The 23,330-nt window shown below is 41.6% G+C and overlaps 1 protein-coding gene across 3 annotated transcripts in view; it reads left to right on the top strand.

Annotated features, from left to right (window-relative positions):
- Positions 1-23,330, top strand: part of NUP107 (nucleoporin 107) — a 47,449-nt gene extending 24,119 nt beyond the window's left edge. For all 3 annotated transcript variants that reach the window (XM_005280022.5, XM_005280023.3, XM_024109083.3), the window contains 16 exons: positions 5,117-5,207; positions 6,671-6,747; positions 7,330-7,389; positions 10,396-10,541; positions 10,650-10,698; positions 11,969-12,038; positions 12,759-12,877; positions 16,009-16,047; positions 16,733-16,883; positions 18,195-18,301; positions 19,256-19,358; positions 19,618-19,778; positions 20,110-20,235; positions 21,068-21,181; positions 21,932-22,099; positions 22,991-23,330. In XM_005280022.5, coding sequence (XP_005280079.2) covers positions 5,117-5,207; positions 6,671-6,747; positions 7,330-7,389; positions 10,396-10,541; positions 10,650-10,698; positions 11,969-12,038; positions 12,759-12,877; positions 16,009-16,047; positions 16,733-16,883; positions 18,195-18,301; positions 19,256-19,358; positions 19,618-19,778; positions 20,110-20,235; positions 21,068-21,181; positions 21,932-22,099; positions 22,991-23,098 — 1,689 coding nt within the window. In that variant the 3' untranslated portion in view covers positions 23,099-23,330. The remainder of the gene's footprint in view (positions 1-5,116; positions 5,208-6,670; positions 6,748-7,329; positions 7,390-10,395; positions 10,542-10,649; positions 10,699-11,968; positions 12,039-12,758; positions 12,878-16,008; positions 16,048-16,732; positions 16,884-18,194; positions 18,302-19,255; positions 19,359-19,617; positions 19,779-20,109; positions 20,236-21,067; positions 21,182-21,931; positions 22,100-22,990) is intronic.

Below are 23,330 nucleotides of genomic sequence, written 5' to 3'. Positions count from 1 at the left end.
AGAGGAGGGCAAGAAGGTGGCTCGGACCTCCTTGCAGGCCTCCTTGGACATTGCAGACTCAGCGGCGAGGACCCTGGCTTCGGGCATCGCTATGCGCAGGATCTCCTGGCTTCAGGTTTCGGGTTTGCCTCCGGAGCTGCAGCAAACCCTACAAGATCTGCCTTTTGAGGGGCATGGATTGTTCTCGGATAAGACGGACTCCCGCCTGCAGAGCCTCAAGGACTCGAGAACAATCATGCGCTCCCTGGGGATGCATGTTGTGGGCCCCCAGCGCAGGCCATTTAGGCCGCAACCTCAGCGCTTCTACCCCCCCCCCGCCTCGTCAGAGACAAGACTCGGCCCGGAGGCGAGGGCGAGGTGGTAGAAGAAGGTGGACCGGCCCTCAACCCGGCCAGAACCAGGGGCCACCTCGACCACCTTCAGGCCCCAGGCAGAACTTTTGAAGGTGCGGTCGAGGACGGCGCCCCAGTCATCCCCCAGGATCCAGCCCCCTCCTTTCGGGATCGCCTCTCCCACTTCCACCGTGCTTGGTCCCTTATAACTTCGGACCGTTGGGTCCTCCGCACGGTGGAGAGGGGATACGCTATCCAGTTTTCTTCTATCCCCCCCTCCTCCCCCCCTTCCCCGTCCCTCTTCAGGGACCCTTCTCACGAGCAACTTCTTATACAGGAAGTTTCTACGCTCCTCGCTATGGGGGCCATAGAGGAGGTTCCAGTGGAATTAAGGGGCAGGGGATTCTACTCCCGTTATTTCCTCATCCCCAAGTCCAAAGGAGGTCTGCGACCCATCTTGGACTTGCGCGGACTCAACAAATTCGTAGTAAAGTTGAAGTTCCGCATGGTCTCTCTGGGGGCCATTATCCCTTCCCTCGATCCTGGAGACTGGTTTGCCGCCCTCGACATGAAAGACGCATACTTTCACATCGCAATTTACCCGCCTCACAGACGCTTCCTGCGATTCCTAGTAAGCAAAGTGCACTATCAATTTGCAGTCCTTCCCTTCGGCCTATCCTCGGCCCCAAGAGTGTTCACGAAATGTATGGCTGTTGTGGCAGCGTACCTTCGTCGGCAAGGGATACAGGTGTTCCCGTACCTAGACGACTGGCTGGTACGCGGTCGTACCAAGGAACAAGTTCGCGCTCACGTCCACATAATAGTGCGCACATTCAACAAGTTGGGTATCCTACTCAACAAGGACAAATCCACTCTAGAACCTACCCAGAGAATAGAATTCATCGGTGCGGTTCTAGACTCCAGACGCGCACAAGCCGTCCTGCCAGACAATCGCTTTTGCACCATCACGAGCCTCATCCAGGGACTCAAGGCCTTCCCAACTACCACGGTGAGGTCGTGCCTTACCCTCCTGGGTCACATGGCTTCATGCACGTACGTAACCAGGCATGCCAGACTTCGGCTTCGCCCACTCCAGACCTGGGTGTCATCAATATACCGCCCACATCGGGACAGCCTGAATATGGTGGTCACAATCCCGAACTCGGTCCTGACCTCCCTCACATGGTGGCTAGATCACAATGTGGTTTGCGAGGGGATGCCGTTTCACGCCCCACAACCCTCTCTGCACCTGGTCACAGACGCTTCATCTCTGGGTTGGGGCGCCCATCTCAACGAGCACCATACCCAGGGCCTGTGGACTGCACCTCAGCTAGCCCTACACATCAATGTTCGGGAACTGATGGCGGTGCGCCTGGCGTGCCAGGCATTTCTCAATCTCCTACGTGGCCGCTGTGTGTTAGTTCTCACCGACAACACCACGGCCATGTTTTACATCAACAAGCAAGGAGGAGCACGTTCGTCAATTCTATGCCAAGAGGCCATTCGCCTGTGGGACTTCTGCATCGCCCACTCAATCCATCTCACGGCATCGTTCCTCCCTGGAGTCCAGAACACTCTGGCGGACCGGCTCAGCAGGTCCTTTCAAACGCACGAGTGGTCTATCCGTCCGGACATTATACATTCCGTCTTCCAGAAGTGGGGGTTTCCCCACATAGACCTGTTTGCATCTCGAGACAACAGGAAGTGCCACGTGTTCTGCTCCCTGCAAGGTCGAGCTCCGGGCTCCCTCTCGGATGCGTTTCTCCTTCCCTGGAAAGACCACCTGTTTTATGCCTTCCCTCCGTTTCCTCTGGTCCACAAGGTACTGCTCAAATTGCGCAGAGACCAGGCACAGGTAATTCTGATCGCTCCAGCGTGGCCGAGACAACATTGGTACACCACGCTGTTGGAACTCTCGGTTCGGACACCGATCCCGCTTCCGTTGTATCCGGATCTCATCACGCAGAACCACGGCCGGCTGCGTCACCCCGACCTGCAATCACTCCACCTCACGGCGTGGCTGCTCCATGGTTCACCCAGGCAGAGCAACAGTGTTCTCACTCTGTCCAACAGATTCTGCTGAGCAGTAGGAAGCCCTCAACACGGACCACATACTTGGCCAAGTGGAAGCGGTTCTCCTGTTGGTGCGAACAGCGAGCCACGTCCCCGTTGCACGCACCTATCCCTCTCATTTTGGAATATCTCCTCTCCCTAAAACAGCAAGGGTTGGCGATATCTTCAATTAGAGTTCACCTGGCCGCTATATCGGCCTTCCATCCAGGGGAACTCGCGTCCTCGGTATTCTCTAACCCGATGGTCGTTAGATTCCTCAAGGGCTTAGACCGGATGTACCCACAACAACGTCACCCCGTTCCGACGTGGGACCTCAACCTGGTTCTCTCCAAGCTCACAGGTCCTCCATTCGAGCCACTGGCCACCTGTTCACTTCTGTACCTGTCCTGGAAGACAGCCTTCCTCGTAGCCATCACCTCAGCAAGGCGCGTTTCTGAACTCAGGGCGCTTACATCCGAGCCCCCTTACACAGTTTTCCACAAGGATAAAGTGCAGCTTCGTCCACATCCTGCCTTTCTCCCTAAGGTGGTTTCTCCATTTCATATCAACCAGGATATATTTCTCCCGGTTTTTCACCCTAAACCACATGCTACTCGCCAGGATCAACGTTTGCATTCCCTGGACGTGCGAAGGGCCCTGGCCTTCTATATTGACCGCACAAAGCACTTTAGAAAGACGACGCAACTCTTCGTTGCAGTGGCCGACCGAATGAAAGGCTCACCGGTCTCCTCACAACGCCTATCCTCCTGGATTACGTCTTGCATCCGGACTTGCTACGACCTGGCAGGTGTCTCAGTACCACACCTCACCGCTCACTCCACGAGAGCCCAAGCTTCCTCGACGGCTTTCCTGGCGCAAGTTCCGATCCAGGACATTTGTAGAGCTGCGGTTTGGTCGTCAGTCCACACGTTTACAGCTCACTATGCACTAGTGCAGCAGTCCAGGGACGATGCTGCCTTCGGATCAGCAGTTTTGCACACAGCAATGTCTCACTCCGACCCCACCGCCTAAGTTGGGCTTGGGAGTCACCTAATGGAATGGATATGAGCAAGCACTCGAAGAAGAAAAGACGGTTACTCACCGTTGTAACTGTTGTTCTTCGAGATGTGTTGCTCATATCCATTCCAAACCCGCCCTCCGTCCCCACTGTCGGAGTAGCCGGCAAGAAGGAACTGAGGGGGCGCCGGGTCGGCTGGGGTATATATTCAGCGCCATGAAGGCGCCACTCTAGGGGGCTCCACAGCCGACCCGCCGGTGTTGCTAGGGTAAAAATCTTCCGACGATCGTGCACGCGGCGCGCACACACCTAATGGAATGGATATGAGCAACACATCTCGAAGAACAACAGTTACAACGGTGAGTAACCGTCTTTTCTTAAACCTTTGGTCAAGTGCTGTAGCTCTCTTTAGAAATCTCACATTGGTATCTTCTTTGTGTTTTGTCAAATCTGCAGTGAAAGTGTTCTTAAAATGAACAACATATATGCTGGGTCATCATCCAGTACTGCTATAACACGAAAACAACAAGGAGACCAGTGGCACCTTAAAGACTAACAGATTTATTTCTTTAGATGCATCTGAAGAAGTGGGTTTTTTACCCATGAAAGCTTATACCCAAATAAATCTGTTAGTCTTTAAGGTGCCACTGGACTCCTTGTTGTTTTTGTGGATACAGACTAACACGGCTACCCCCTGATGCTATAACATGAAATATATAGCAGAATGCAGGTTAAACCGAGCAGGGGACATACAATTATCCTGCAAGGAGCTTAGTCACAAATTTAATTAACACTTTTTTTAACGAGCGTCATCAGCATGGAAATATGTCCTGTGGAATGGTGGCCAAAGCATGAAAGGGCATACGAATGTTTTCATATCTAGCACATAAATACCTTGCAATGGTGGTGGTGATGTAAATAAGAAGCGGGCAGCTTTATCTCCTATAAATGTAAACAAACTTGTTTGTCTTAGCAATTGCTGAACAAGAAGTAGGACTGAGTGGACTTGTAGGCTCTGAAGTTTTACATTGTTTTGTTTTTGAGTGCAGTTATGTAATAAAAAAAACCCTACATTTGTAAATTGCACTTTCACAACAGTACTCGTATGTTGTGAATTGAAAAATACTCTTTTGTTTATCATTTTTACAGTGCAAATATTTGTAATAAAAAATAATATACACTTGGTTTACAATTACAACACAGAATACAATATATATGAAAATGTAGAACAACATCCAAAATATTTAATAAATTTTCAATTGGTATTCTATTGTTTAACAGTGCGATTAAAACTGAGATTAATCGTGATTAATTTTTGAGTTAATTGCGTGAGTTAACTGCCATTAATCAACAGCCCTAAAAACTAGTTAGAAGTGAAGAATATACGACAATGGGTTAAGCCAGCAAAGCTCTTGATGAAAAAGATAGGTAGTTGTACTATGGTACTTCTCTTGCGCTGTTGAAAATACCTACTGAAAAGTCTTATATACATCACTGGAAAATAAAACCAATGAAAAAATAAAACCTGGAATTTTTATTTTAAGATCCTTTTAGTTTGAGTTTAGACTTGCCAAAATATAAGCACATTAGTTTGTGCAAAGAAACACTTTTGATGATTAACCATGTTCCAATATCTATGCATCGCTAGAGGAGAATACATGTGCTTTTGCTGCCTTGAAAACTGTTGCTCAGAATGTCCTTTGTTGTTTTACAGGCACAACGCCTGTGCAAACGATGTGGTCAGGCCTGGAGAGCTGCAACTCTTGAAGGGTGGAAACTGTACCATGATCCGAATGTAAATGGAGGTACCTAGATCAAAATTTATCTGAAGTAGACCCAGAAAGAAGGCATAGGATTTTCTTGTTGTCTGGATCTGTCTAAAGGAAGCACAGCTCTTAGCTGTCATTTTAAGGCCCTTTTATGTTTTGAAAACACTTTCCCAGGTGTATGGTGGGGAGGAACCTTCTTTGTCTTTATAGCTGACACCGTATGAATATTTTAACATTGAAATTTCTTTAAAAATGATTAAATTTGAAAGTGTTTCAACCGAATCCTGCTAACGCACCAAAAATTACTTCATTGAGATACTCTTACTCATCTACATTTTTTTAAAGCTTCAAACCTTAATGACTGGGAAACAAATATTTAAGGTTTCCAGACAGCCCCTCGCCTTTGTCTTTTAATCTTTCATCACACACTTTTGTGCTATCTAACTTATCCCAGCTATCCAAGCACTGTGCCCCCCTGAGCTCACCAAAGCAGGACTCCATTCCTGCAGCTGTTAACAAGTCAATGAAAAGTTTTGGTGGTAAGAATTTTCCCTTTCTGGTGTAATGGGGATGGTGTACAATGGAGGAAAGGGGATGCTTTGAGCCACATGGAAAGCTTTAAGTTCTCTACCTCCTCTTCTTCAGTACCTTGCAGGATCGAGCCCTGTCTGGATCCAGTCCAGTTAAAAAATAATAATAATAATAATAAGCATATGCTTTAGGTGCTTTGCTGAATTAGAGCCAGAGTGCCCAATATCTCACAGGATTGAGTCCTCTGTATCTGGATCTCCTATATCTCCTTATTTCTCCATGTCACACCAGTGTACCCTGTATATAGCCTCTTTTTCCCACCCCAGAGTCTTCCTCTCGTATATACCCTTTCCAAGATGAGTGAGCACAGATCCATGTGCCAGTTGGCGCCCTGCCTTGCCATATTTCCTTTTAGTGAGGTATCCCTCAATCCATGTCCCTACCTCTGGCTCAGCCCAGCGGTGGGAGTAAAAAGGTCTGTTTGTTTATTAAGTTTTTGTTTAAGAACAAAACTGCAGCTAAACTTTTGAAGTACACCTCTACCCCGATACAATGCGACCTGATATAACACTAATTTGGATATAACGCGGTAAAGGGGGGCAGGGCTGCAGACTCTGGCGGAGCAAAGCAAGTTCGATATAACGCAGTTTCACCTATAACGCGGTAAGATTTTTTTTGGCTTCCGAGGACAGTGTTATATCGTGGTAGAGGTGTACGGTAATTTTAAAACATGCTCACCACACTGCAGAAAAACAACTTCCTATTCTGTCTGTGGCACATAGTAGTCTAGTCCCCTGTGGGATGGTCCAATTTCAGTTGTGTTTAGTGTGCGGCTACTGAGTGGTGTTGGTGGCCTGTGATGTATACTGGAAGTCAGACTAATGATCTGGTAGTCCCTTCTGGCCTTGAACTCTGATTCTATGAAACTTCAAATACCCACTGCTTTTTAAATTATTCTTTACATATAGGAACAGAGCTGGAACCAGTGGAAGGGAATCCATATAGATGCATTTGGAAAATCAGTTGTTGGCGAATGGCAGAAGATGTAAGATAAATATTACGTGCTTGATATTGTTAATGGGTAAACTTTTTTTCCTGAAATCAAGTGATGCTGACACTCACTTCCACACAGCTGAATCTACCCTTTGTGCTTACATCTCAGGGGGATTTGTTTTCAGTGTTTCTGAAAGGATTCCTCAAGTGTGTAGTATATTTGTGTATCCTAATTAATCTGTGAAACTGGCATCACGACTGAGACAAATGGCTTAGGAAATATCTAAAAAGGATTAGTCTTTTTTTTTTAGGAATAAGAGCAAAACTGTAGATATTAGCTAAGATATCATTACAGGGACTGCAGATCTTCATTCTTCTTGGCATAAGATGATGTACTGGGGTCAGGAAAAATCTCCCCTTTCTCCCAACTCAATATAGTATTGCCTAATAAGGTATCTTGGGGGTTGGAGGTATATTTAGCCCTTCGTTGAAACAGCAATCATTAACTATTCTTGGAAGCTGCTGAATTGACCCTGTTATAATGGATTGGTATCTAGTAAAATTTCAAGTGATTATGAGGTTGAACAAGAACTCTAATAGAGATGATTTTTTTTTTTTTAAATGTATGTATTAGGAGCAGTTTAATAGATATGAGAGAGCAATCTACGCAGCACTCAGTGGGAACCTCAAACAGGTATGTGATCTTTCATGTAAGATAAGTACTACTTCTCTTGGTAAAATTGTATTTCTTTCTCTTAGCTGAGAGCAGAATTTTAGATAGCTAGCACAGTCACTTGTGTAATGTTTGTAAAACCTAGTAAACAAGAAGATCGTAAACATGATAGACACCTTTACATCATTATCATATCTAAATTAAGCTAGCACAATCGAACGTTATAGGTTTTTTTGTTTTTGTTTTGCTGGCTATCAATAGAGCCAATTCAGATTTTCCTGTTTTGGTCAATCCAGATTTCTAGTATTCTTTGATAGCTACACTAAACTAGCTTTCATATGACAGAAGTGTGAGATGGAAAAGGACCTAATGTGCTATTTAGTCCACCTCCCTGCTGATGCAAGAGTATTTCCCATTTATCTTCATTGTTTTGTGTGGTCTAGTTTTAAATCCTAACCAATAAGCCCCTCCCCACTTGATGAGATTATTCTACAATCTAATCTCACTGTCAGGCTTTTCCTATATTCAGCCAAATTGTGCCTTTTTCAGTTGTTTCCCATTACTCCTTTTAACACCTTAAATTATCCTCTTTTTTTCTTCTTCTTGGTTTTAGACCTTTCACATATTTTTGGTATGTTTTCCCTGCCCCCATCTTTTATCACTAAAATATACATATTAATTTTTCTTTCATTTCCTCAAAATGTAATCCTTCCAATTCCTTAAGGAGGGCACTAAGTATGTTGGCAGAAGCACCTGGACCTGGGAAAAGACAACTTTAAGTTCTACATTTAACTGTAGCAACTCAAAGACCTGAGCATCATTGTTGACCCATCAGCAAAAATCTCTGCTCAATGTGTAGCTGTAATAAAAATAAACAAGATGTTAGGATCCTCAAGGAAAGGAATGGACAGTAGTACTGATAATATTACTATTTATTCACATAATGGAATTATGTGACCGTATCTGGGATATCATTTTCAGTTCTGGTCACTCTGTATCAAAAAGATATAGTAGAAAACTTTGGCTGATTTTGCATGTGGGATTAGACTGGGCACATTTATCATCTGGGAGGGGAATGAGTGCTTGTTTTGAGGATTTTTGCATGTAGTGTAGCTGTTGAGATTGCAAAGACACTTTGGAAGGGTGATTGAACTCCAGTTCAGCAACTAGAAAGGAAGAGGTGGATCTGTGGACTTCTCAGTGGGATTGTGGGCAGGCTCAGCAGCTGAGGAAGGGTGGGTATCTTGTCAAGGGCTTGCTAGTAATATTGGTGCACCCATGATTCCTCTGTTACTTATATTTTTCTCATCAGCAATTTAAATAGAAATCCATGACTTAAATAGAAGCATGTCCATGATTGCTGCATATCCCATGCACTCTTCCCTTTGATTTCCACTGTCCACCCTTCCCAGAGGAAGCAAATGGGAAACTGCCTTGGAGGTGGCTGAGTCCCTTTCTATATAGGCATGAGATCCACCCAGGGAGTGCGCCCTGTGACAGTCATGAGCGCAGTCAAGCCCCAAGTCCAGGCCCCAGAACTAGTTTTGATTGTCACTTCTGAATAATCTTTAGGTTGTTCTTTGCATCTGTTCCTACCTTTTGCTCTGAAACATTGTAAGCTTTTGGTGGTTGAATATCAGGGATTCATACTCTACTGAAGGGAGAGGAGTTAAAGTTAAGGGCCAATATTGGCACAAGAACAAATGGATATAAATTGACCATCAATAAGTTTAGCCTTGAAACTAGATGAAGGTTTCTAACCATCAAAGAAGTTAAGTTCTGGAACAGCCCTCCACGGGAAATAGTGCAGGCAAAAACCCAAAGTTTTAAGACTGAGCTCGCTAAGTTTATGGAGAGGATGGTATTGCTATTGCAGGCAATCTCCTATGGCCTACCTGTGACTACTATTGGCAAATCTTTCCAGTGGCCGGAGATAGGCCACTGGATGGAGGAGGGCGGAACCCTCTGAGTTACTACAGAGATTTTTTTCCCAGGTGTCCAGCGGCGGGGGGGAGTGTCTTCCCCACATACTCCGGGTCTAGCCGATCGCCATATTTGGTGTCAGGAAGGAATTTCCCCCAGCTCAGATTTGTGGAGACCCTGGGGAGGGGTTTCGCCTTCCTCTGCAGCATGGGGTATGAATCACTTGCTGGTCTAAACTAGCATAAGTGGTGGCTTCTCTATAACTTGAAGTCTTTAAATTAATATATGAGGACTTCAGTAACTCTGTTAGAGATTATGGGCCTGTTGCAGGAGTGGGTGGGTGAGGTTCTGTGGCCGGCAATGTGCAGGAGGTCAAACTAGCTCATGATGGTCCCTTCTGGCCTTAAAGTCTGAGTCTAAATAGAGGACATTCAGAAAGTGGAAAAGAAGAATGAATGGAGGCATGGACTGGCAATTGTTTACGTTGGAGAGGAGATGAAGAAAAGGGGATGTGATAAAAGTATACAAAATCATGATGGCATAGAGAAGGTAGATTGGGCCCTGGTCTTCACTCTTTGTATAACAGAATGGGGATGTTCAATAAAATTGAAAAGCATCAAATTTAAAACTGATAAAAGGCGAAACTTTTTAACACACTGTAGTATTTGCTTGTGGAACTCATTGCCACAACATGTTGCAGATGCCAAGAGCTTAGCATGATTCAGAAAATGATTGGGCATAAAGGCTGGAATTTTCAAATGAGCTTGATTTGGGTACCTTGCTCCTTTAGGTCCTTTTGAAAATCTGTGTAATATAGGTAGGAAAAACTTGGAGGTACAATACTAAGGATTAAAAATATAAAAGAAGCTAAGTGTTTTGGAAGATACAGAAACCCTCACGATTCTGGGCATAATAAAACCAACTTCTAACTAATGGGTTTGGGCTACAGCAGGATTTCTTGTGCCTTTCTTTGACCCATCAGAGGCCACTGTTCGAGACAGGATACTGGACTATATGGGCCATAGATGGGATCCCATATGGCCACTACATCTTTGATATTTCTCTAGATCTGTTAATTCAGACTTTTTTCTTTTTAATATGAAGCTTCTTCCAGTTTGTGATACCTGGGAAGATACAGTCTGGGCATATTTCCGGGTCATGGTGGATTCGCTGGTAGAGCAGGAAATCCGTACATCCGTAATGACCACAGAGGAACTGGAAGAGCTCCCTAGAGAGTATTTAGAAACAAAGTAAGTCTTTAGTACTATTGTGCACTTTAACTTCAATAAAGGTCATATGTGATCTGCAGTCATTCAAATTAACTGTTTCTGTACCTTCATTTTTCTCTTATTTTGAAGTTGGACTTTAGAAAAGGTTTTTGAAGAACTCCAGGCTACAGACAAAAAGGTAAATACTTAATACAGAACTTCCAGTCAATGTTTTTGTGTATTTATATTGTCCCAGGGAACTGCTTTTAATCCAGTATTTAACAGAATGATCTCAAATATGCACTGGGACTGAAGAAATCAATGGCAAGCTCTTTTTGTAAAAAAGAAAGTCATTTGGTTTTAATCTCCTTCTAAAAGGTTCTATTATAGATTTCCAAACATTTTCTTGCCTCCACAGGGGATATTTTTTTGAATGCAAATGAATTAAGTTGCAAAATTCTTCCCCTCACCCCCACAGCCAGCCCATTTGACAATGAAAGGAATACAGGCAACTTAAAAACCTGACAAATTCAAAAAATGAGGTACACTTGACCCCAACTTCCTCTGCCAAACTGGCTGACTATACTGAAGAAACAGTGAAGCTGACTTTCAAGTGCTCTCAAATGTACAAAGTAGGAAAAATGAAAAAAGAGAATTTTTCCCTAATCTTGTTTCTTGTACCAATACTAGATAAAAATGTTCGTGTGAGATTTGGTTCAGTGTCCCTTTAAGAGGTTTCAGCTTTTGCATACTATGCATAGTAGGAATCTGAACAGTGTAAGATTTTATCACTTAAGTATGTCACACATCCATAGTACCTTTAACATCCAGGGTTTTAATTACATTTTTTGCACAAGATTAGACTGAAGAAGACCTATTTATTTATCCCCTGTTAAATATTCACTTGATAACATGCAGAGAAATATGATTTAACAAGCAAACCCATATATATACATTCACACACCCCTACCTAGTTATCCCCATAATGTCAAATTGTTTAAGACCTTTACAGTTGCATCTCTAGTATGTTCCATGCATTAGTTCCTCAAGGCACACAGGCTTTTCTTTGTGTATGTATGTCTGGGTTTCACTTCTTGTCTGTTGCTCTAGTAGTTTTGTGCAATCCTTTTTCTCTTACCTTTCGAATTGTATACATCTCCATCATGCTCTTTTATTCTCACTAAGAGCACAAACATAGATTTTTTTTTTATTTTTTTTTTCCCTAACAGCATTAATTTCTTAGACATCCTTTTCTTCCCCTCCCCCAATTCTACCATTCTTTTCTTATGTGGCACCCATAGTATCTGACATTACTCCACGTGTATACTCTCCTGCACTTTGCACAGTACCCTGTTCTCAGCATAGTTATTTGATTCAGGTTAGCCCTCATCAGAGAGGGACCCTATTCTATTATGGGTAACACTGTATGGTGTATATGGTTTTCACAGGAAACGTGAACTGTTTTTCAGAGAGTTTTAGAGGAGAACCAAGAACACTATCATGTGATTCAGAAGTTCATTATTTTGGGAGATGTGGATGGTAAGCTTTGTTTTTTGACTTTTTTTCAAAGGTCAATTTCTTTTATTATTTATAGTTACTTTTATGGGAACTTACAAGTGAAAATGTTTCCTAACTTCTAACCGTGCAAACTCAGTCTGAAAGTCAAGCTGATTTCAAATCTGGCTTGCATGATGCCAACAATAAAGATTCTACAATCGGAACTTTAGCTCTGCCTCCTTGACTAGTATTGACCTCAACAGTCCAAGCAGAAGCAAAAAGTAGTAAAATATAACTTAGTCAGAAAAGCATGCAGATTCTTCTGAATACATATGGGAAGAAGACTGGTGGAATAAAAATGTCGTTATTGTTCAGATTAGAACAGCACGTTGAAGGCTATGCTTTAATAAGACAGGGGAGGGATAGCTCAGTGGTTTGAGCATCGGCCTGCTAAACCCAGGGTTGTGAGTTCAATCCTTGAGGGGGCCAATTAGGGATCTGGAGCAAAATCAGTATTTGGTTCTGCTAGTGAAGGCAGGGGGCTGGACTCAATGACCTTCTGGGGTCCCTTCCAGTTCTATGAGATAGGTATATCTCCATATATATATATATATATATATATATATAGTCCTGTTGGAACGTTCTAGCTCTCACACTTTGTTTTTATTTGCTGTATTTTACAAATACATTGTTTTGAAATATTTCTCAGCTGTCTTCTCCCCCACTGTAAAGCTAATGTAGACATGTACTTTGTGGCTACAGGCTTGATGGATGAATTTAACAAATGGCTTTCCAAAGACAGAAGTGTGCTCCCAGGGCACCTCCTTCGGTTCATGACTCATCTTATTCTGTTTTTCCGCACTGTGGGACTGCAGACAAAGGTAAATTCCATTTGTTTTATTTAATTATATTCTGCCTCTTGCCATGAAACCTAGGCTCACTGAATTAAAATCTATAATGTGTGTATACACACACACACACACACACACACACGATGTACACAAATTGCTAATAAACTGCCCTGAATGGACGAGTTGTTGATCCTAGAATCCAAAGTAACACTCAAAACAAAAAAAGTAAAGCGGTACAAAAAGACAACCAAATCCTAAATACAATTAATATATCTTACAGTGCTTGCCAAAATTTTTTCCAAGGTGAACAAATGCCAATCAGAGGAGCTATTTACTGATCAAGACCGTACTGCCAAGCTCACTGTTTTAGGCATTGGCATTAAGAGCATCTCAGCTACTCTGAGTATGAGGCAAGAAGAGGTCTCTCCAAGAACCTGGTATCAGACCATTCAGGGTTTTAAAGACCATGACTAACAGCTGGAATTGTACCTGGTGCTATGGGCTTGTAAGCACCTCTACTTAAATAGTAAGCTGCTTCATTCTGCACCAGCTGAAGCTTTCAGGTATTTATCAAGCATAGCCCTAAGCATAGCACGTTGTCAACTAGAGGCTAGGTGACAAAAAATGTGGACTGACTAAGAAAGGAGTAGTTGTAACCTCACAGAATCATGGAAATGTAGGGCTGAGAGGGATTCAAAAGTCCAGTCCAGCCCCGTTTTGAGGCAGGGTCAAATAAACCTAAACCATTCCTGACAGGTGTTGGTCCATCCTGTTCTTAAAAACCTCCAATGATGGGGATTCCACAATGTCCCTTGGAAGCCTATTCCACAATTGAACTACCCTTATAGTTAAAAAGTTTTTCCTAATATGTAACCTAAATCTCTCTTGCTGCAGATTAAGCCCATGATTTCTTGTCCTAACTTCAGTGAACATTAGACATCAATCGTTCTCTGACAGTTATATGCAGTCTCAGATAATAAAAGGCACTGTGAACTGCTGCCTGCAAATGTAGAAACTCCAGACTGCAAACCATTTTGGCAAGACAGCCGTGTATCCTTATTAACGGATGTAGATGCCATTCCATCCTGTTTTTTTAGATGTTTTCTCATAACTACAATCATCCCTTTAATCTTGTCAGGATTTCAGTCAAAGCCAGTTTCCATTCAGCTAAGTCTTTCTCAGCCAGACACTGGGAAAGTAGTGAAAGCAGATCTAAAGCTGCATTGAACTAGGTATCAACCTACTACAGTTACTGCAGGGGCAACTTCACACAAGTACGCTAGAAGGAAAAATGAGTAGTTGAATACTACACTCTGAGGGGAAAGAGTGAACTTGATTAAGGGCCACTCCATCAACCCTCACTGAATCCCACAAGGAAGATGCAGTTTTGCAAACTCTTGTGATGTGTTTTTTGTTTTGTTTTGTAAAGCTGCAGCTCCTGGAGGCACGTTTTTAGCACGAGATTCTCACTTCATGGTTTTAGAGAAAAGTTTGCAAATGTGACTTGAGTGTGTATCCTAAAAGGTCAAAATCCTGAAGGCAAATATAAAAACTCAAATTTGTTTTTTTGTGTTTAAATCTTATGACTTTTGTGGGGCATGACTCATAACTAGGGCCCTACCAAATTCATGGTCCATTTTGGTCAATTTCACAGTCAGGATTTTTTTTTTTAAAGTGTAAACTTCTTGATTCTAGCTATGTGAAATTTCAGATTTAAAATGTTGTAATTGTAGGGGTCCTGACTCAAAAAGGAGTTGAGGGAGTCGCAAGGTTATTGTAGGGCAGGGTTGTGGTACTGCTACCCTTACTTCTGCGCTGCTGCTGGCGGCGGCGCTGCCCGGGAGCCCAGCTCTGAAGGCAGAGCCACCGCCAGCAGCAGAGCAGAAGGATGACATGGTATAGTGTTGCCACCCTTACTTCTGCGCCGCTGCTGCTGCTAGCAGGGTGCTGCCTTCAGAGCGGAGCACTCGGCCAACAGCCGCCACTCTCCAGCTGCCCAGCTCTGAAGGCAGCACAGAAGTAAGGGTGGCAATACTGTGACACACACCCCCCAATAACCTTGTGGACACCCCTCACTGTAACTTCCTTATGGGTCAGGGCCCCCAATTTGAGAAATGCGGGTATCCCCCATGATATCTCTCTAGTATAGGTAAAAGCACACACAAGACCAGATTTCATGGTCTGTGATGCGTTTTTCGTGGCCATGAATTTGGTAGGCCCCTTCTGAACCTTTTTGGGTTGGGGATACTGGAGATGTCAAAACCTCAATCAGCAGTATCCAAAGCTACTGATATTGAATAAAATCCACATGTACAGCTTTAGCTTTAGTCTTTTAAGGTGCCATCAGACTCCTCGTTTTTGTGGATACAGACTAACACGGCTACCCCTCTGAGCTTTAGTCTAGTCAGTCAGCAGGATGAGATCAGCCACCCTCAATAGCAATACAGTCAGTCCAAGGTCAGAAACCAGACTGATGGTGATGTAGGAAATGTGTATGTTACCTGCCCAGTAGTGCCCCCTGCTGGCTAACTGTGGCTCTGCAGCGCCCTGCCTCAATTTCTTTCTCTGTGCCCCCTAAGAACTCCAACGGTATAAGATGCAGTCCTGTGCTATGGAAATGATTGAGTCAGAGACTCTGTACATCAAGATCTAGACAGGATATAGCACAGGACTGTAAAAATTCTCTGGGTAGCAGGCACTGATACTTGAAGCACTCTTCAGCCACCAACTATATCTAAGATATGAAGAAGCAGGAGATAATGAGCAGAACATGGTGATGCAAAAATATGATGCAGGGGTAAAATCTGCCTGTCCCTTCAATTAGTGGTTGTGTGAACAACAGATGATGATGATTATAATTTTCCACAGGACAGGAACTATGTGTGGTCTAATGGCTGAGCACTAAAATCCCCAGAGCATTTTCAAAACCTCATTGGGATCAGGGGACCGCCAGCCTCCAAGAGCAGACCATAGAAATGGGTCCACCACCAGAGCTTGCTGCTGCAGTGAGTAAATTACTGAAGCAGTGATATTCTGCTAGCTCTGTGTCTGCATCTAACCGTGGCAATCTTATGAGTGCAATGGGGAAAATGGCAAAAAGAGATGTATAGTTGCTTTCACTGTTGTTTTACTTAAAATTTAAATCTTTTTTTCCAATTAAGGAGGAAGTCTCTGTTGAAATCTTAAAGACCTACATTCAGGTAAGCTTTCAAAAGTATAGGGGCTTTTTCTGCTCTGCTCAGCTGTGGTTGGGGGCAGGGGAATAACAGGCAGCTTTAAAGTTACTGTAGCATATTTTAATGCAACAAATGGAAACACTTGAGGGAGAGCTATGAAAAATATTAATTTAATGCATCCTACTAGATGCACAGGAACTCACTTGCACATACTAGAGCTTGTGTTAGCAATGCCTAGGGACATGTCTACGCTTACCTGGTATTGAAGCTGTGGTGATCGATGCACCCGCTAAATCGACCGCAGATCGTTCTCCCGTCAACTCCGGTATTCCACCGGAATAAGAAGCGTAAGGTAAATCAACAGGAGAGTGTCTCCCGTCGACCCAGTGCGGTGTAGTCACCGCAGTAAGTCGACCTAAGCTACGTCAACTCCAGCTACCTTATCCAGATAGCTGGAGTTGTGTAACTTAGGTCGACTTACCCCCTGTAGTGTAGACAAGGCCTAAGTGAGAACCAGTTTGATAGACCCCTGCCTGTAAATGAAGATTCAATTGAATCTTTTTGTCTAATCTTGCTTTTTAGAAATGTGTGTTCTGCATTCTGATACTCATCATGATGGTGGGCGGTGTATATATGTTAAAAAATAGAAACGGAATATAGAAGGGTTCCGTACAGAAGCATATTCATTACTGTTGGTTTTAATCTGCAGCGGTTGGTAAGTGAGAAGCACACAGATCTAATAGCATTTTATGTCAGCCACTTACCTCAGGAGCTAGCTGTTGCTCAATATGCTGTATTTTTGGAAGATGTCACTGAAACTGAGCAACGTCACCACTGCCTTGAACTAGCAAAGGAAGCAGGTAAGAAATGCTGATGATAGCCTTATAAGCTTTTTCTGCCTTTGATGTTACCTTTCAGAAACATTAGTTCCATTATTACTAATCCCAGCTACACAAATGTTGTTGGTCAGTTTTTACTATTTTCAGTTACACTAAATTTATAACATTTTTGTGAACAGTTACATTTTTAGGACTGGCCTGTGTTTCAGGAGGATCAGTCTCTTTATAACTGTTCCCTGGAATTGGATTTTTCTTTCTAAATTAACCTGTTACATTTTTTTAACATGCAGTCACTTCCGAACGAGATAACTTGGCATTTGTTTCCTAACTGCCTGACTGATCCATGTATCCTTATTTTTGCAATGAGTTGGCCGAGGCTTTCGTGATTCCTACCTAGGCCTGAATTAAAGAGCATGCAACGAAGGCTGTTGTCAGACCCATGTACTGACTCAAGGATTTGGCAGAGCTATGAAGCTCACTGTCCCTCTCCCTTCCTGCTTACATTGCTGCTTTCTAATACTCCATTGTGGTTGTAAAATTAAAGTACAACCTTTCCCTTTCTCTCCTCCCCACTGAACAAAACTCCAGGTAAATGCCCAGCTTTGCTGCTTGCCTGGGAGAGGCCCTACTGTCACGTTCAAACTGGAATCTCTTGCATAGAAGTATCTTTACTGTGGTGCTGTCTAATCTGTTGGTCAATGTAGCTTCTATGCATGTCCTCTGGTTCATAAATACCCTTTCATCTAGGAAATATTCTGCCTCCTTTTTGTGGTGTTTTGTTCTGAAACAGTACACTTTTTATTTAGAAAACAAGACAATATGGCAATATAAGTATACTTTCTTTATATTCATAATTGGAAGGGTGTCTATTTTTTCTTTAGCATTTTTATTCATTTTCCAGAGACAATGTAGCTAAGATAACATCTCTTGCCAAACGAGTTACTGATACAAAATCTACAAAGGCACTGCTGTGAGGTTCCCTTAGTCTCTAGACTATTAAATCAGTTGTGTTGCCTTCTTTAGTCCAGGGTTCTGGGAATAGGTGGGTCTCAAAATATGTGCCTATATATCAGTCCTACTACACAGACAGAAAAGCATACCTTAACTTTAATTGTTTTACTGTCCCTTCCCACTGTTTGATTTTTTTTTTCTTTAAAAACTCAAATCTCATTCTCCTTAATGCTGATTTTCAGTTTTGCATTTCAAAATCATATGGGTCAGCCTTGCAGTGAGCACAGTCATATAAGAATGACTAGCACTAAAACAAAATGATTGATACACTTCCTATAAAGATTGATTAAATATTGGTATATAATTTTATCTTAAACTTAGGTCTGGATGTTGCAACCATAACAAAAACTGTTGTTGAAAACATTCGCAAGAAAGATACTGGCGAGTTCACTCACCATGACCTTGCACTAGATACAGGCACAACAGAGGTAAATGTCTATGTACAGATTTCAGCCAGCAGTACAAAAATTCCAGAGTGAAATATGCTTTACCGACAGTGTCCATATTTCTGTTTTCAAGCAAATGCAGAAAGCATGTGCAAGAGAGTGACACTTACTCTAGCGGGAGATAGGCAAAGAGGTGAAACAAGTGAATTCATATTGTGGGTTTGGTTTTTGCATCTCTTGATCTTTCATGGCTGCAGTATGTGTTGATTATATCCACTCTTCAGAGAGTAAACAGTGAATGGAGTTGAAGTCAGTAACGCACCTCTGGCAAGGATGTGAAAGTGGTGAAGAGCTTCTTATAAATTTGGAAAACTAAATTTTCACCCTGATGTAAGAGCATGTGCATTTGTTCTGTCTGTCTTCTCCATCTCAAGAACAAGTTTTTGATCTGACCTCACTTTAGCACATTACTGACCGGCATACCTAAATTAAGGTGGAAAATGAAAACTTGCCTCCTGCCTTAGGGTCGTTGTCAACACCACTCAACAGCAGCTAAGCAGTACTTTGGTGATCATGATACTGTAATTAGCCATGAACTCACTTTTCCAAAGTATGGTATGTGAGCAAACGGCCGAGTGGAGCTAGAGGAACCATTTGGCAAATATGTAATATTTCAGTCTATCCAACAAACTATTCATTTTTAAAGAAACAGAGGCAAGATCTTGAGATGCAAATCAGCAGCTTGTCCAGTGGATAGTAATTAACTGAAACTTTGACCGGAATAGATTTTGGGTGGAATTAGGCTACCAGAGAATGTTTGTTTTTCCCAAATCTTTTGGTAGTAAAACTGTGATTAAACCAGTCTACCATAAGCATCCCATAATGCTGTCTGGAGACTTCTTGGTAGGACACTATTTAATGCCCAGAGCCAAGTGTATTTAACTTTTTGCTTTACCCTTGAAAAAGATCTTAAGTCTAATAAATATGCTTTTACAGGAAGATCGCTTGAAGATTGATGTGATTGACTGGCTGGTATTTGATCCTGCACAGCGGGCTGAAGCACTTAAGCAAAGCAATGCTATAATGAGGAAGTTCTTGGGTACTATCATTTTACAGATTTTATTTGTGTAGTAGATTTTAACATAGTCTCATTGACAATTAGTCTCTGCAATCTAAGAACATTAGATTTGGACTAAAATCATATAGCTCATTAAAGAACATGACTAGGACAATGAAGAGGGTCAAGTATCCTCCATCTTGAAATTATAGCAAAATTGTATCATAAGTTTGTCACCAGCATTAACCAATTTTGTAATAACATTATAAAAGTACTGAAATTCTAAATCACATTGTCACAGCATCCAAGAAACATGAAGCAGCAAAAGATGTATTTGTGAAGATTCCACAAGATTCCATAGCAGAAATATACAATCAATGGGAGGAACAAGGAATGGATAGTCCGCTTCCAGCTGAAGATGACAACGCTATAAGAGAGCATTTATGTATCAGAGCATACCTGGTGAGAATCAAATGCACTAAACGTTGGGTACTTGAAATCACTTACGGGTAACTATAATTTTTGCCTCTTATATTAGGATTGGAAATGGTTCTAGAGAAGCATGTACATATTTGAGCAAATGTACACTGTAGTTGAAATGTTACAAAGTGGTGGTGGTTTTTCTGCACTGTTGACAAATGTTGAATCTTGAGTATCTTTGGAGAAGTAAGATGTGCTAAATTCTTCTATTGTAAAAAATTTAACAAGGAGATCAATGTAACCGAGCAATTCACAGATCAGTCAAAGTCTCAGTAGCAATCTTTAGCAAATGTTTTTTTCCCATGCAATTTAGGAAGCCCATGAAACGTTCAATGAGTGGTTTAAACACATGAACTCAGCTCCACAGAAGCCTATTTTACTGCCACAAGCAAGCTTCACTGAGAGAGTGGCCCATGAACATAAAGAGAAGAAGTATGAGGTATACAGAATGTGTAGATGTTAGTCTCAAAGTTTGTTGACAAAATATGTTGAAATGTAAAAATTATCACACAAATACTCTACATTCCAATAGTCCCTGTTTCAGAGGGACAGTCCACTTTTAATATAGTAGAAATGTACTAATTCACATTGATTGGGAGATCCATTTTGTGAATTACTGAATTTTGAATAATGAAAATGAATTTTAAAAAAATCATAGTAAGGCTACTGCCTTATAAAGCGCTCCTACATTTTACAACTGTATTTAATCTTTATTTATAGTACTTCATAATATACTAGTAAATATTCTATTGTATTACTAAGACTGAATATTTTTACAAAATTATACGAGACCTCACTACTACATTCTGCTAAAAAATCTTCACTGGACAGTGAGGGAGAATGCTGTTTTGTGTGATGATCTATTGTATTTTACTACCCTCTTATCTCCTCTTATAAAAGATGTTGCAGGTTTTTCTCACCTAAAGACCCTCTTTATAGACTTCACATGTTGGCAAGTACAAAATATACTGTAGGTAGTTTAATTGAAACATGCAATCTTGTTCTGGAGAATATGGTAAAATAAGTTGTCAAAATATTATCATCTTCCTCTTATGTCTGCTTCGAAGCAGACACAATCTGTTTAACTTTCTTTATGTAGGTAATTAAGCATGCATGACAATGTCTATTAGCAGCTGGCATTTCAGCCAGCAGCTAAAATTTAATATTTTTTATTTAGAATTAGGTCTGTCAATGTCTATACATTAGATTAAAATATCGGTTCTATTAAAATAGGCCTTGGATATTCTGTTTACTCTGTTTTTCTCCTTCAGATGGATTATGGTATTTGGAAAGGTCTCTTGGATGCTGTAACAGCTGATGTGAAAGAGAAAATGTACAATGTCTTGCTATTTGTTGATGGAGGATGGATGGTTGATGTCAGAGAGGTAAAATGCACTCTTGTACCTCAGAACAGGCCTCCAAAAAGCTGTTTCTACCCAATAATAGGAGACATTAGTACTTCCCAGTTTCACTTGCTCTTGCTGCTCAGTTACAATTCACTCTGGTGACTTGACTATCACCATGAATGGATTTTTTCCCCCCATGGTTGGGAATATGAGAATTGCCCTATCAAGTCCAGAGTCCTGTCTCTGACAGTGTTTAGTACCAGATTCATCAGAGGAGGTATAAGAAACCATGTAGTGGACATTTAAAGAATAGCGTGCTCACAGGAGTAGTTTCTTCTAAACTCCTTCAACTAGTGGCTGGCTTCTGCTCTGCTTGAGATCAGAATGTGAATTTTCAGGATAAATCTACCTGAAAGAAGTTTACACAATACATTAAATATGGTTGGAAAACATGGACTGCTTTAACTGGACACAGGCAAAATGTGGAGTTAGCAACCAGTCTGACTACACTTAGGGAAAAATACCCTATTATGAAACTTAATTTCCTTTTGTTATTTTTTAGTTTAAGGAAAATCATTTTCTTTGCAATACAATAACCATTTGTAGATTGATTACAAGTCTTCCAAACTTGTAAATATGTGTGTTAGCTGTTTCCACTATATTTTGCTGCATGACTTTTTACCCCTGACAGTTAGAATTGGGCAGAAGTACTGTTGCTTTGTGAGGACAATATAATAAAACCTAGTAAAGAAATGTACTTGTAACTAATGCATGCTTTTCTATGGTAAGGATGCTGAAGATGACCCTGAACGAACACATCAGATGATCTTGCTGCGAAAACTGTGCCTGCCTATGATTTGCTTTCTACTTCATACGGTTTTACACAGCACCAGACAGTACCAGGAATGCCTGAGACTCGCTGATGTGGTTGCTTCAGAGCGACACAAGCTCTATGTGGTGAGACAGAGCTCAAAACCACTTATTTATTTGCATTTTAAATCTAATGTAAAGAAATCCATAATTGTTTAGTAAAGTTAAAACTACTGATTGTTTGTAAATGAAGTCATGAAGCTACAGTTAGAAAAACAAACACTAGGTCATACTGTTTAATCTTGTTACTTGCAGCAGTAAAGGATTTCCTGACAGTAAACCCTTTATGCAAGTTTTTTGCTATGCTTTCTTTCTAAGTTGATAAGGGCCATGAGAATTACACAGAAAATATTCAGATAACCAATATCTCATTCTTCTGCATAGTGCCATTGGTGTGGTTTTGGTATTTTATTTTTTTTAAATTGCATTAAGAGAGATTTATTGCCTTGCCATTACATTTCATTGCTGGTAGAGATCTTATTGAGCCAGTACTCACTGATACAGTGTGCCAGGGCTTTTGTAAATTTAATACTTTTATGTTTCTAGTCCTTATGGCTGTGAAAAAATCTTTTTCCCGTGTGAATCAGAAAGGGACTATCTTGCAGAGTTTGCAGGTAAACCATCAACTGTAAGAGCTCTGACCTGCCCAGCTCAAGTGGCATTGACTCTGAAGCCTAATGACAACAAACATATATGTTAATATTACCTATTTCCCTGTTGATCTTTTTAGTGGAAACATCAAGCTGTTCTGAGTTAGTGAGTGGGTTTTGAGGTTGATTGGATGACTTTGCGTACTCTGTCACTCTCTTCCAATCCTGACACCTGATCATGGAGTTCTTTATTCTAACCTATTTGTCAGACCAAGTGTTGAGACTGCCTAGACATAAGTTGAGCAGCATACTTAAACCACTGTTTACTTGCAAATCTGTCTCATCTGTAAAGAAGCTATGACCGCATGTGTATATCTTTTATTTTCAGGTGTTTTCTAAGGAAGAACTCAGAAAGCTGCTACAGAAGCTGAGGGAGTCTTCTCTAATGCTTTTGGACCAGGGTCTTGATCCTCTGGGATATGAAATTCAATCGTAGTTCTACCATTCTAGTATTGACAGGAACTTTTGAATGGCACTATGAATGGGAAGTCTGGACATCCTGTTCTGTTTGAAAAATACATGAACTTTTGGGGTAATAATGTCTTTTGTAAAATTAAACTCAGATTTGAATATCTGTAATTGAAAAATGCTGACTAAATACTTGATGCAAGTTCATATACAGTCTTTTCTTTAATGTTTTTCCAATAAAATTGCTTCATAAGCAGAAA

The sequence above is a fragment of the Chrysemys picta genome, chromosome 1 (genome assembly GCF_011386835.1).
Source record: "Chrysemys picta bellii isolate R12L10 chromosome 1, ASM1138683v2, whole genome shotgun sequence".
In the NCBI taxonomy this organism is placed as follows: Eukaryota; Metazoa; Chordata; order Testudines; family Emydidae; genus Chrysemys; species Chrysemys picta.
This window is presented reverse-complemented; position numbering and strand designations above follow the sequence as displayed.